The sequence below is a fragment of the Vollenhovia emeryi genome, unplaced genomic scaffold (genome assembly GCF_000949405.1).
Source record: "Vollenhovia emeryi isolate VEMERY1.0 unplaced genomic scaffold, V.emery_V1.0 DF939190.1, whole genome shotgun sequence".
Classification (NCBI taxonomy): Eukaryota; Metazoa; Arthropoda; class Insecta; order Hymenoptera; family Formicidae; genus Vollenhovia; species Vollenhovia emeryi.
This window is the reverse complement of record NW_011967176.1, coordinates 383,127-397,871: the sequence shown is the minus strand read 5'-3', so window position 1 is coordinate 397,871 and position 14,745 is coordinate 383,127. Positions and strand designations below refer to the sequence as shown.

The window sequence follows — 14,745 nt, the reverse complement described above, 5'->3', positions numbered from 1 at the left end:
CGAGCTTTATATTTCCACTCAATAATCATGCACAGAAAATATGTGCAATTTTTAAACAACCTACACCGGCCAATGTTTTTATTTAAAAAAAAAATTACAACGTTTCGATCCGGGATTTGGACCCTTTTCAAGTAATCTGAAATCGTACATAACTCAGCACTGAACATTTTTTAAATAAATTTAAAATTAAGTAGGCCTTTTAAGCCTATTTTGTGAGTTACAGAAAATATCTCGCGGACATTGTTCCGCTGTCGGATCTCAACGATCCCTTCAGCACAATTATAATCATCGTAATTTTTTCGTTAGCCCGGTGTGCCCCTATCTACACCACCCAATAGAGCCCGGTTCGTTTCAATTCGCCGAATTCAATCCAATTAATTTTATCTGATTCGCCTATTTAGTTATACTTACATATTCTTGATGGAGGTCATAGTTCTGGTCACTCTGCTTTATTGAACGTGCTTTCGCGCTCCTCAACTCGTAAGAAAAGATCGTATAAGCAGAAAATCTCGCATCAGTATCCACGCAAAATGAATCATTATCATTGTCATTAATAAGTTCATATTGTCATTATTAGCGATAATGATGACCACACTGAAAAAAATTTCTGGTTGAATATGGACGAATCAGATAATTCCTTTAGGATTTACCAGAATTCCTTTAGGATTTACCAGAATTTCTGTAGGATTACAGGAATTCTGGTAAATCCTAAAGGAATTCTCTGATTCGTCCATATTCAACCAGAAATTTTTTTCAGTGCAGTAATGTCTTGAAAATTCGTCATCAGTTATTGATTAAGCCCGCAATTACAATAGGCAATGTAACAGTTATTATTATCGCTACGTAGTCTATTATTACGTAATAATTTGGATAATAATAGATCCGCTTATAGTTACAGTCGAATACTCGATGCTGCTCCGCAGTTTAACTCGCCCGTACTCACGTCTGAACCGAAATTGATTATACATCCCCGCCATCGGGTTAAATCGTTCGCCAAACTACGATCCCGAGGGTCTGGCTGGCTCTTACGAACGTAAAATGTCGCCCTTACGAGCCGGTTAACGTTCGCCCGATAATCGAATGCATGCGAGGTAATAGATCCTGTCGAGCTCCTCGACGCCTCCGAGCGCCCGGACGACTCTTACATCACGCCGCGTTAATAGAATGTGCTCATTTGCGATGCAGGCAGCTTCGCCGCTTTCGTCAATCATTGGGGGGAAAAAATATTGCGAAACCACCACGAAACCAAACCCGGCGCTCCGCTAGCAAGTGTCTCGCGTCGGGAGAACGCGGATTTTACATACACAGTGATCGATTTGAAATACTTTACGCTCGAAACGCGTCATGCGCTTTTGACTTTTTAACGTCGAACCCGACGAGGTATTCAGGTTTTCGGTCATCGACATCTTTATTTGTGCTTATAGCCCGGCAAGTTCATTTCTTTACTCGATAAAAATTCTCTGTGCAGAGCCAAGATGTTTTAAAAGTCTCATTATTAAGTTAAACGGTTGTTTTTTCAAATGACAAACAGCTTCTCGCGCAGGCCATCATTCGCTGCAATTTCCTCTAGGTGAAATAACAATTCCATAATGTGTTACATGAGAACAAGTGGTTTACATGATAATACTGCTAACGAGGTAATAAATAGCGGCGCATATTTTTTGCACTCGGCGAGTGAAAGCGAGCGAAAAGTGTTCTTTATCGGGACGCTTTTACTTTCATAAATTACAACGTAATTTAGTGAACCAGCCCGAGCAACGTCCCGTACTCTTGACCCTGACTGTCTTCGAGTTACCCACTTTCCCACTTTAGCACTTGGGACTTACGACACCGGTCCGTACGAAATTCGAGCGCTACTATTTTAGAACCCGTCGCGATCTATTTTCGTCACCAGTAAAAGTAGGGGGAGAAAGAGGAAGAAAGGCACGGTAAAAGAAAACCGAAATAAGATACACGGATCGTTTTAACGAGGTTTTCAAAACTTGATTTGTAGAAATCGAATTTCGAAAACCTCGTTAAAACAATCCGTGTATTTTATTTCAGTTTCCTTGTTGCAACAAAAATCATTTGTCAAATAAAATACTTGTGCGTCATGTAAAAATTAAATGATTTTGCTCTTAAATCAATTTAAAATTCTAGACAATCACGTGTTATATTATTTGCAATTTTTATTTTCTGTCAACGCTGCAATAAATCATACGCGTAATGGCGAGATATTTGGGTTAAAAAAAATGTAAGAAATTGAGAGGACAAGCATTTACCCAAGCCTGCTTTATACAATTTATTTATCGTATACACGTTCAAATTTTCATATCCCACATCGTAGTCTTGAGTAGATATGAACGAGTTTCATTCATAAATTGACGTTACTTTATTTATTTGTCATAATTGTGTGATATTAAAATGAGAAAGTGAAACACCGAGCGTGTAACATTGTTACTTTGTGTACGAGTCACCGGAGTACGGAGAAGAACTTATTCGTAGTCAACTGTCAGAAATACGAAGTAAAATATATGCCTGTCTCAATTTCTTACATTTTTTTACCTCAAATATATCGCTATTACGCGTATGATTTATGCAGCGTTGACAATAAAAATTGCAAATAATATAATACGTGATTGTCTTGAATTTTAAGGTCGCGTATATTATCGAGGGTCAAGTGTCAAAAATTGAAGACACGATCGTTGATAATTGTGAATCAAGTGTTTTGCATATCGAGAGTCGGGTGTCGAAAATCGAGGACACGGACGTAGATAATTATGAATCACATTCAACGTTGAATGAAGTATACGTGAGCGCGAGGCGTAGCAAGGGGTAAGATCCGGCATACGAATTGGCGCGTGTTAAAAGTCGCGCAGATGTCGTCGGCGCCGTCGCGAAATAAGCTTCGCCACGGCGATTACGCTCGTCGCCGTCTGTCAGCGTGTCAGTAACGTCGAGATGTTCTACCGCGTTATAATCGTCATCGCGCACGAAGACGCGCTTCTCGGCGAGGGGAAGAGGGACGGGGTGGAGGACGAAGAGGCCGGCTCTGCGCGAGCATGCTCCTGGCGGAATTTTCTCCTCGCGGAAATTCCACGGATCGTTAAAGGAGACGGGAACGTCGGCGTGCATCTTCTCCTCTTCTTCCCTCCGCCCACCTCTGCGCCTTGCCGCTCCTGAGGGAGGAGGCGACGAGTGACCCGGAAATTCCGATGTGGATATTGGACATGTAGTTTCTCCAAGGCGAGCTGAGGCGGGCCTCGTCGCGGATCGGTAAAAAGTTTTTTCACGTCGGGATTACATAACAATATTACACGTGACTGTTTCCCTCTCCTCTTCTCTCTTTTAGAAAATTCACTTAGAATAAGGATACGTTAAAAAGAAACAGGTAGGTACTGCTAAAACAGTGCTCGAGAAAGTAAGTAATTCGAGAGAGTTGCATCACGTCGGATTAGATTATTTTAAAATAATCCTGGACGACTCTCTCGAAGCTCTCTTCCTCTCTCAACGTTTATTGTTTCTTATTATCTCCGTGGATATCGGGAATGTTTTTCTCCCCCCCCCCCTCTCTCTCTCTCTCTCTCTCTCTCTCACCATCTCTTTCTCTCCTCGAAAAGCCCCAGTTCGGATTTTATGCTCTGCGAGCACGCTTCTGCACGGTTGCGCAAAAACATTTATATCAAGTAAATGGATGGTTTCCAGGCAATACGTGAACCAGTCCTCCGCAATTTCGGAAATAATATCGAAGTGGTGGTATATACAACGTAATTTCAGTCGTAACTCGTTCACCCGATTAAACAAGAACGGTCGCGAAATTGCTCTTGAAAATTAACCTCCATTAAATTATTATCTACGATCCTGTGAGAGCTGTGTCCTTGGTTCTATTGATTCGATCAATAATTCTTAGCGCACGTTTGTTCATCACATTTCGTAGCTGGTGGCAAACTACGTTTGTTGAAATTTCTTTTTTTTTCTTTTTAAGAATTTATGATCCTGAACGTAAATCTGGAAACAATGCGGAATTTTTGAAGCGATGGGTTAGCGACACATAACAGTGAACGCGCGATGGAAAGTAACTTTTCATTGCCGATTTTGAACAAGTTGCGCATTTCTGTGCACTTGACTTACGTGAAAATTTAGTATTTTTTCTCAAGAAAAATTTTGTAAACATTCTATTAGCATCTCAATCTACAATGCATCACACATTTGCTACGACAAAACTAAAGAATTGTCACTTTTGAGTGTTGTTTGCAAAAACGTAGTATAGGAATTCGATACGTTGAATGAAGAGCTAGATATTATTGCAGTCCCTCTACAATTTGGTATAATAACATCAATTACATGAAAAAATTGCATTTGACAATAACATACAAAATTTTCACTCAAAACATTCAATTAATTTTCTATGAAAACTTTGTTTCTCGAGTTATGTTATTGTTGCGGCAAATGAGCGACATATACCTGCGTAAAAATACGAGTTTGTTATTTTAGTTACAAAACAGAAAATTGGTGCCATCACACTGGCGATAAAAATTAATCCTCACTACAATAGAACAGATAATAAAAATTCTATATCCTTTTAATTTTTTTTGCTTGAGCAAAAAAGGTATTGCTGATTATTTAGCTAGTTCTGTATTATTCTATTATATCTTCTATTATGCATTATTACACGGGTGGAATAACGAAATAATATTTAACGCCCCACGAACGAGAGGGATAACACAAATATTAAGTTCATGACATGAATAATCATGGAAACTTATACATTCGTTCTCCCTGCCCTTCCAAGGGCCTCCCTGATATTTCGATCAGTGCCAAATGTTAATATCACGTTTTCGTATTACGTAACGTCGATCAACTCATGATCATACGCAATCTACTTAAAACAAGCGCCCATATCCAAAGGAGATTACTCACTTACTTCGATAATTAACACGCGGGTACTCGAATAACGGCAATTAATTTTAAATAAAGTTCTCATCCGGGAATTTTCATCCCGTTCTCCATCTTCTTGTCCACGAAAGTTCATTCCGCATTTTAAAGCGTTCGATTAAAAATCCAATTAAAAAGGCCCCATTGTTCCGCGGAGGAAAAATAAGACGTACCTTCTCGCCTATAGCGTCCGCGTGATTCCGGTTACACAGCAGAGCCGCGTCTTCGCACACGCGTATCACGCGCGGCCTACCGTCGCACGAATTCCACTTGACAGAGATACGTATCGCAGTCATTCACGGGCCCGCAAATTAGGAGAGCGTCGACGCGAAGCGATGATCGCGCGCGCCGGCCGAGCTACAGCGAAACAACGGCCGTGGATGACGTCGTCGGTTCATGGAGAAATGCGGGTACAGTGACGGACAGAATGGATGCAACAATTTTTTTAATGAGTTCAGGAACCGCGCTTTTAGATTCGGGTTTACGCCCCAAAGCACTTACCCTGGGGAAAATTGTACCCGAGAATTAGATCGGAAACACTCAAAATGGTTTCGGAAATGGCCATTTAAACTCTCTCTTAAATAGAATAACTTTAACATTTTTTCTCCCTTTCATTTCATTGACAACTGGGCTTAACCCTTTAAAGCATACATTTTACTATCGAACCGTTTTTTGTGAAACTTTGTATACGAGGGTTTTGGGGGTCGCCGATCACGAATCCGTCATCAGATTTTTATAATTCGAAAGTTCGACCTAAATGCGTTAACTAGAAATTAAATGGCCAAAAAGTAAAGAAGTTGAGGTGGCAACGTGGGTTACCAACAACGTGCTTCAAAGGGTTAAAATTTCACGTACTGATAGATAAAACTTACAACTCCAACGTACTTAAATTTTTTCTACCTTTGGTCGGTTCATGCAGGAGTCGCTTTAAGAACCAATGCGAGCCGGTCGACTCGCAACTTATTTGCGAGAGCCGAATCTGCGCACCAAGTTTCTCTCGCGGATGAATTCGAGAATCTAGGTCTCGGTATTGGAGAATATCGCTATTTACATATTTGACGTCGGAGCTGTCCTGTTAGCGCGCCTTGGAGTCGCGCGCGTCACGCTTCTTTATCTCCCTTAATGTTTCCGGGGCTGCGTCAAAACGCGCGCGAGAAACGTCTCGACGTAGCAGTGCCAGCGCGAGAAACGCGAGCCATTGAACGGCGAGGAGTATAAACCGATAATGCGGCCAGTTTCCTGGCGAGGAAATCGGATTTCAAGGCACGTGCGATGGTAATAATAGCGTCATCGTCGGCTGCGCCGCGCGATTCTAAATGCCTCGGCATCAGCATCATCTCCGCGTTTGGAGTGTTAACGATCAATCGGTGACGATAAGCAATTCTCCTCCCCGCCTCTGAAAATCTGGAAATTATCGTTGACGCGATAAAATGAGCGCGATTCAATTAAACGCGAACGAAAATTGAGAAATAATTCGGTGGCAACGTCGAATTATGTGCAAACAACATTGGCGACGGAACGTTCGGTAGGCTCCCGTGATAATGAAAGTTAGGGCGTGCTAATTGCGCTAAGTGCACTCGCCACGCCGGCAGCCGAAGCCTTACGGGCAGATTATTGTCTCGGCTGACGCAGAAAGCGCAGAAGCTAAATGAAAATGTCGGGCTCGTTCTCTGCTCTACTAAGGGCCAGCAGAGCACAAAGCAACGTAATGGCCTGCGACAAAGACGCGAGCGTAAACGTAGATTGCGCACAAGCTTTGCCGCAAATGTAACGTCATATGAAATTGACGGCGAGTGCGACACACGCCAAAGCTTGCGCGCTAACCTACGTTCACGCTCACGTCTTTGTCGTAAGCTATTACGTTGCTTTGTGCTCCGACCCTAAAAAAAGAGCCTTACTTAAAACAAAATTGAGTCATCTTTTATTATCGACTTATACTTTTTATTTTTATTTTTTTGTAGCTATAATTATATAGCTATAATTATATATAATTATATAGCGACTAATGTTATCATATGCCTCGGTGGTCGAATTGGTTGAGACGTCCGCCTAGAGTGTAGGGAAGTCCAGGTTCAAACCCTGGCCGAGGTAATATTTTTCGCAATAAATTTTCTGTATTATTAAAATTGCCAGATACGGTCAATAAAAAGAAATCTCTGATGTTGTTAATTACTGCTGGCGACTTTTAAGAATATTCGCATTAGAAAATTGAGCCATGTCCATAGTGTGTGTGAAGCTGGCATCTTATTTCGTGGAAAATCACTAATTATAGAGAGTTCTGACTTCCTTTCTAATAGTTCTAGAGTTCCTGATACATTAAACACATTGTTCTGGCTTTTAAGACCAAAAAATTGAAAAGTGCAAACTGACTTGCTAACTTCACGCTGCAAATCACTTTGTCCCCGGATGATTTCCCAATTATTTCTGCTAGGATTTTTATCGCATGAGGAGTTCTACGATAACTCAAGAAAGAGTTCTGGCGAAAAAACATAGTTTTTATAATTTAAAATTTTTTTATCACTTTACAAATATACCCTCATGGAGACAAAGGTGATTTGCTGTCCGAAATAACAGAGTTCTGACTTTCTACAAATAGTTGTCGCATAGTCCCGAACATATTTAAGCATTTTCTACAGAGTTCCAAAACAGTTTAAAAACTTTGCGCAAATTCGTCAAATTGTACATTTCACAATCGTACACTGTCGACGAAGTTTTTACCATTTTCATTTGTTTATATAAAATAGGATGTTTCCAGATGCAGAGAGCACATTGTAGATTAGGCTTTACTTTAGAAATAGACAAACGTGAATTAAACAAGGCAGAGTTTTGGGTCAGGTGACTTATGGCTAAATCCTGGTCGGCTCTCGTAAGCGATCCAGCAGGAAAAATAGCATCGTGTGCGGTCGGCTTTACTTTCTAGAGGTTTTCTAAGCAAACACATTTTATCGAGGAGCAAACCGCTGAGGGCATTGTAGTGTACAGATTTGCGGCATAACTGGGCATTACTAGGCATTTTTGGGGGGCATTAGGCCTTGCTGGGGCATTATAAAGATAAAATAAGATAACGTAAGATAACAAGATGAAGTAAGGCCCACCGGGCATTAGTGGGCATTGGCGTACAAGATTTTGGTCAGCGGTTCCCCGCTCGTATTTTATTTTCTCTCTTGAAGCTTTTGAATCGCTAACCAAATACACCTTATGAGTATCGAGAGCTTAACCCGAAGCTAAAGAAACACAAATAACGTCTTTCGAGAAGCAAGAGTGTCTTATGTCCGGATCGAAGTGGCGCATGTTGAGTTTTATGCAAGTATCACATTATCATTTCTATCAGCATCGCCCATTGTGCTTCGCCGTATTATGCCCAAGTATTGAATATGTAATAATGCGGTCAAAAACCGAACGCTACATTTGATCCTCCCGTAAAATGTTCACCTCCGGAGTCGGGGCTCTCCTAAAAGAGCAGTTCTGGGACCAATTCTTGCATTCATCCACAAGAAAAACGGGAGTTCCGCTTTTACAGAAAAGTTGCAAGTCGATTGGCAATCGCAGGCTTTTTAAACCAAATTTACATTACGCGCTTTGCGTCGAGAAATATTCGAGCTTGTTGCCGATACGTTTAAAAAATGTATGCAAGTTGCTAAATTGTGCGCTATGTATATTGCACAATCTTACATCGTCGACGAATTCTCCAAGCGTTTCGAGTTGCTTGTGTAAAATAGAACGTTTCCGGGACGCAAAGAGCCCACGCTGCAGATCAGACTTTGGCCAATCGCCTCGCAGCTTTTCCGCGAGAGCCGAATTTGCGCCTACGTTTCTCTCGCGGATGAATTCGAGAATCCAAGTCCCCGGGGTCTAAAGGCTGGGTTTACGCAAGACCGTGACCGTTAACGTATGCCGGAATCGGTAAAAGTTAACCAATTGCAATCAACTGTTCCCCTCACTTTTAACGGTGACTGGACAATTTTTACCGATTCCGGTATAATTTAACAGTTACGGCCTCGCATAGACCAGCCTTAATGCGTCGTCTTACAGTGCGTGGAGTAAGAGAGAACCCGTGGCCTTCAGCTTTTGGTGCAAGAAAGCTGAAACGCAGGCATACTTTTCGAGATATTTGTAACACTGACCGATGGCGTTCTGATTCGCCGAGAGAGAGTAAGCGTAAGAGCTGAAGTGGAAGAAAGAAAGTAGATTTCGTTCCTTACTCTAGGCTTACTCCACGCATCGTAGACGACGCGTAACGTCTAGCGAGTCGTCGACGTCCCGCGGGATCGCCCGGCCGAGGTTGTCGGCGCTCGTTTTCCCGGCGCGCGTACCGCGCGACATACACGCCCACGCGCGCGGGCGGCACGCGCGCGACCCGGTGCGGTTAGCGGCGACATGACACGGCGAAAGCGAGCGGCAAGGACGAAATGTGCGGCGCGAGGGGGGGGGGGGCGGCGGGACAAAGGGGAACAAAGGGGAGACCCGCGAAGAGCGGGGGCGCGACTCCGGGTAAGCGTCGCTGGAAATGAAGCGCTCGAGTGCGTAATGCGCGGCGGAATAGGCGCTCGGAAAAATTGGGGCGAGACGCGCACGCGAGAAGGCGAAATTGGGGCAGAGACGGGCGAGAACGTCGGCGGGGCCTGAAGTTGAATCATCGACGTTTACGGGAACGTAAACTCACCTCCTCGAGGGACGTGATGGTCTGCCTGCACTGTGGCATTCGCGAGACGAACGTGGACGTGGTGGGCGAGTTGTAGTCCTCCCTCGTCTCCTCGACGAACTCGCTCACTGCGATCAGGCCCGGCATCTTTCCGGCCGTTCTCGTTTTCCGTCAGTTGTTCCGTCCGGCCGCCGCGCCGTCACCACCCCACCCTCCCGGGTGCCGCGGCGCCCAGCTGCGAGCGAGGCTGTCCCCTCGGCACGGATCGCCTCTCGCCACCGCGACTCCCCCTCGCTCGTCCTCGTCGTCGTCGTCGTCCGCCGCCGTCGTCGCCGTCGTCGCCGGCGACCGCGCGCACTCTTACACTCCGCGGACACCGTTCACTTCACTCGTCTCTCACCATCTAATTCCGCGGGGGGGGACACCCCGCTCACGTTTTCCGCCTCTCCTCCGCGTACGTTGCTTTTCCGTGAACCGCACGGTACGAACGTCGTCCCGGCACGGAGTGACAGGGGTCGAGCGAGAGATACAGACACACGCACGGAAGAGAGGAATGAATGACAAGGGAACGCGGGAGCGCGGGACGGACAGACGGCAGATTCGAGCAGCGTGTCCGACAGCTACCACCTCTCCGCGCGGAAGAGAATGAGAGAGAGAGACAGACGCACTCGCGACAGACCGGCGTGATTATTTTCGCGACGTAGCCGCGGCGAGCCACCAGCCGTCGCGAGGACGCATAGCAGTAGCAGCAACAACAGCAGCAGCAGCAGCAGCGACAGAGGCAGCGGGAGCTCGTTCCACTCGTCGGCGAGGAGCGCGGGTCACCACGCATACGTGCATGCGCGCATGCACACCGCCGCGGCGCCACGGCGAACGGACGACGGCGACGGCTGCCGCTGGAGCGACGCGAGCGCGCGCGAACACACAGAAACGCGAGACGCCGGAGAGGGCACCCGCGCTGCTCCCTGTACGCAGCCGCGTCCGCGCGGGAAGCGCACACCTTCGCACGCTCCGATCCCTCTCGCACCTTAATCGCGCACCCTAACCGCCTCGGTCGGTCGCGGTGGCCCGAGTACCGCCAGCGCCGAGACACGCGCGACTGCGGTCCAAGTTTCACTGAGGCGGCGCTGGCGACGGGCGCCGCGCGCGCCGCGCGCGACCTGCCCCCGCGGGACACCGAGCGTGATTCGAGTAGCGGCCGCGCGGCGTCGCGGCGAACGGCGGCGACGCGAGCGCCGGACGGCGGGACGAGAGAAACGGCGGCAAATTGAAGAGGGAATCCGGACGTCTCGCTATTTATACGTTTGTCGTTTAAGGGGATGCTGGAGTGATTCTGCACTTTTGTACCTTTCTAATCTAGAAACTGTCAGTTCACGGAAACATTTGTGTAATGTACAAATTAAATGGCTCACGTGTGCAGATCGAAAGCAGCTTGCGATTCCGGCTAAATGAAAGAACAACATGGCATCACTGAAACTAAGTGTGCAAGTCTAATAAGAATAGTGAGCAACTTACAGTACATGTAATATGTTGCTCACTATTCTTTCTTATTAGACTTGCAAACTTAGTTTCAGTGATGCCATGTTGTTCTTTAATTTAGCCGGAATAGCAAGCTGCTTTCTGTACACGTAAGCCATTTAATTTGTATATTACACAAATGTTTCCGTCACGAAACAGACAATTTTAAGTGCAAAAGTGCAGAATCACTCCAGCGTCCCCTTAAGCCTTGTGTCTACGGTCGGTATTTATAGTCAGATCTCCTTAAGGTCATCTTTAGATACTCCTAGCCAGTAAAATGTTCCATAAGATAAACCTAAGATGGTCTTGAATACAAGACCTGACTCTGAATGCCGGTCTACGATACTAGAAATCAGTCCGAGATCTCTATCTGAGAAATATAGCAACTTTGCCCTAAAAATTGCAAGTTGATTGGCTAAATATTTGTTGGATCGAGATCTTGGGCCGATTTCTAGCATCGTGGACACAAGGGATTCATAGTCAGGGGGTCAATTCTGTATCTTACAATATAGTGAAAATGTTAAAAATGTACGGCTTTGTCCCTCTCTAAGGGGACGGTTAGAAAGAGACAAAGCAAATCACTTTTAGCATTTTCACTATAGTGTAAGATACAGAATTGACTACAAGATCTTAAATTCAAGACCGTCTTAAGATCGTCTTTAGATACTCCGTAGTCAATGAAATGTTTCATACGGCATCTTTAAATAAATTCAAGACGGTCTTGAATATAATGAATATGAGATCGAATATAAGATCTGGGGGTTAATTCTGTATCTTTAGCATTTTCACTATAGTGCAAGATACAGAATTGACCCCTCGACTATGAATACCGGCCAAGGCTTTATAGCTCAACTGGCTGCACCAGGTCACAGTGTCTTCCATTGAGAACGACTTAACAGCACTGAATGCTCGAAGCATATTTTATTCATAATATTAGTCGTTGTATTAATCGTTATTTGTCGTTTATCGAAGTTAAACAAGGATGAAATGATTCACCGTGTCGCACCGTGTCTCTTACTGGAAAAAACGTTTAAGATACGATTATGAAATATGCTTCAAGCACTCAGCACTGCCAGGTCAAGCAAGTTTTTCTCAATAGAAGACGCTGTCAGAGTTTAACTTTCTCCCTTCGCACTCTAAACTAGCAGCCTAAAAAGAACAGAGTTAGGTCTCGTTGCGATAATCGAATATTTCATTTGTTTACTTAAACCGTCTAGTAGGCATGCTGTAAAAATTATATACCTGCGCGCAGAATACGATATACCGCTAATGTTCACGATTTCTCCTCACTTGAGTCTATAAGATAAATATTATTATAAACTAAAGTACGAGTTTAACAATGGAAATTATGTTCTTCTTACGCACCACTCGGCAAATCTAATCGCAGCGGTGAAATCGTGTGGCACAAAATTGGACACAATTCAGAAAGTAACGTTCAAATATTTATCATAGTGTTTTATTACAGAAACGTAAAAGAATATTACATCACAATTTCCTGCAGCTTGAGCTGCTTTTTGCTCTTAGCCTTAACTTGCGCGGCAATCCGATCCAAGTCCCTGCGCCCTTGGCTGGTGAGTTTGCGTCCCCCGAGGGGCGCCTTCTCGATCAGCTTCAGTTGCTCCAAGCTCTGGAGCGCCTTGCGCGCGACACCGCCCGCCGACCGGCAGAAGTGGCTGGGATGGGTGCCGTTGCGTTTGCGCCCGCCGAAGATCTTGGTGACGGCGCCGACTCCGATCGGGCTGCGAATGTAGATGTGACGCACCAGGGCCGCGCACCTGATGTAGTACCAATCGGGATCGTACGGCGCCAGTTCCTTGAATTTCGCCGTCTTCACGATGTCCACCCATTCTGGCACACGCATCTTGCCAGTTCTACAATTTTACAAGGCACCAGTCGAGTTAGGCCCGGTTTATCATGTTCTTAAACGTCGACCAGAGGTTAGTCGACTACCTGTCTCTTCTTAGATAACAATATAGAAAAAGATAGAGAGTCCACTAACGTCTGGTTAACCAGAAAATGAAAAACCGGGCCTTGGTAGACGCATCATCGAGCTACAGCGCGCCAACTTTTCTCATAAGAAACGTACAGCGTGAAGATACAAAGTAAAAACTTTTACAAAGGTGGGCTGAATAATATTAGACGAGTAGGAAAGAAGAGACGTTAATAGATGATAAAGGCAAGAATAAATAGGAACAATTTAATGTGTTTTACTCATGGACGTATTAGTCAGGTTAGGTTAGGTTAGACTTGGAACACGTTTCTTACTTACTTTTTTAGGAAGGCTGCAAAGGCCTTCACAAATTTTTGCTGCTCTACGTCCTTTAGCGTGACAGACGGCATCTGGAAGGAAAGTTTAACTCGATAAGACAATTAACACGTGAAACAGCACATATGTACACACGTCGCACGTGAGACACAAATTGATATCCCAAATCTCCCCGATCTCGATAATCGCTAAAGAATCATGAAAGCCGTTAACCCGATACGTTTTGCATTACAAATTCTCATATATTGTTTACTAAAAATGACTTAAATCGTCATAAAACCGTCAACACCACGTACCTTTGCGAGAATACGAACCGGAAAGAGCGAGATTCGAGTGGCAGGAGAACAGCTTGATTATAAAATGGCAGCAACGGGCGCCATGACGCGAGGTGACAGCCGGGAAATTCAAGAAGACGAGTGGATATTTCGTGGTGTGTGTTTACGCGGACATTACGCAACTGACAATGAGATAAAAGCAATGTATCTTAGGCCGGTATTTATAATCGGGCCTTATGTTCAAGGCCGTCTCGAATTTATCTAAAGATGCTGTACGGAACGTTTCATTGGCCACGGAGTATCTAGAGATGATGTTGAGTCACATTCTTGAAGATTAATAGTCAAGTCTTTCAAACAATAATTTACTGAACGTCATAATTATGCAACAGAAAGGATCAATGTTGCACTTCATTGCGTATATTTTATTTTTGTAGAATACGTGCTTTTCTCGTGTTTCATCAAAATAAAATATATGCAAGGAAAAATTGAATTATAATAGGATATAATATTTAATATGATGCATGAACTTTGTTTATATTGTACGTACATCTTAATTATGAAATTTCTATCGTATAGACACGTACGAGAAATTTAATAAAACATAATTCGCGTAAGAATGCCAATGTAAAATGGAACTGAATTAGACGAATATTTCTTTATTTACAATATTTCTTCATTAACAAAATGTATGTACGTTCATTATTAAAAGAAAATATTAGACTTTCACTAAAATCCATCCAAAATCTTTCAAAAGATACTGTTATTAGTCTAATAAATGTCCAATTACTAATTCTGAGATACTACCTTAGTCTAGTACAGTGCATTGATCGAACATTGGTTAAACATTGACCCAATACTGGTTGTATTGGACTAATGTTTAGCCAACGCACTGTGCTACTAAGGCAGTAGTCAACACATTTAATTCGTAAATTGTGTTGCAAGTACATTATCAGGTACAATCAAGACATAATTTTAAATACTTAAAAATGTTTTTATTTTATTAAAATTTCATAAACCATAACTTCCCAGATAGCAGTGCGTGTCTAAGAGACGCCATAATTTGGTTGTTGAAAACCTGCTATCTCATATTAGAAGCCCATCTCGTAATAGGAGACCATAGACATAGTATA

General features: G+C 43.9%; 2 protein-coding genes across 4 annotated transcripts in view; both read right to left on the bottom strand.

The window, feature by feature from the left end:
• LOC105562342 (arf-GAP with SH3 domain, ANK repeat and PH domain-containing protein 1) overlaps positions 1 to 10,908 on the bottom strand; it is a 63,159-nt gene extending 52,251 nt beyond the window's left edge. For all 3 annotated transcript variants that reach the window (XM_012013104.1, XM_012013105.1, XM_012013106.1), the window contains exon 1: positions 9,578 to 10,908. In XM_012013104.1, the coding sequence (XP_011868494.1) occupies positions 9,578 to 9,703 (126 nt within the window). In that variant the 5' untranslated portion in view covers positions 9,704 to 10,908. The remainder of the gene's footprint in view (positions 1 to 9,577) is intronic.
• A 1,595-nt stretch (positions 10,909 to 12,503) lies between these two features.
• Positions 12,504 to 13,739, bottom strand: LOC105562340 (40S ribosomal protein S19a-like). The gene is made up of 3 exons (XM_012013103.1): positions 13,637 to 13,739; positions 13,344 to 13,414; positions 12,504 to 12,945 (listed from the first exon to the last, which is right to left on the bottom strand). The coding sequence occupies exons 2-3, from the start codon at positions 13,412 to 13,414 to the stop codon at positions 12,555 to 12,557; spliced, it is 462 nt and encodes a 153-aa protein (XP_011868493.1). The 5' UTR covers positions 13,637 to 13,739; the 3' UTR covers positions 12,504 to 12,554.
• Positions 13,740 to 14,745: the final 1,006 nt, after the last annotated feature.

Coding starts and splice junctions, on each gene's coding strand:
- LOC105562340 (XM_012013103.1), bottom strand. CDS start 13,414: ATGCCGTCTGTCACGCTAAAGGACGTAGAGCAGCAAAAATTTGTGAAG. Junction 12,946..13,343: donor TTTGCAGCCTTCCTAAAAAA/GTAAGTAAGAAA, acceptor GTAAAATTGTAG/AACTGGCAAGATGCGTGTGC.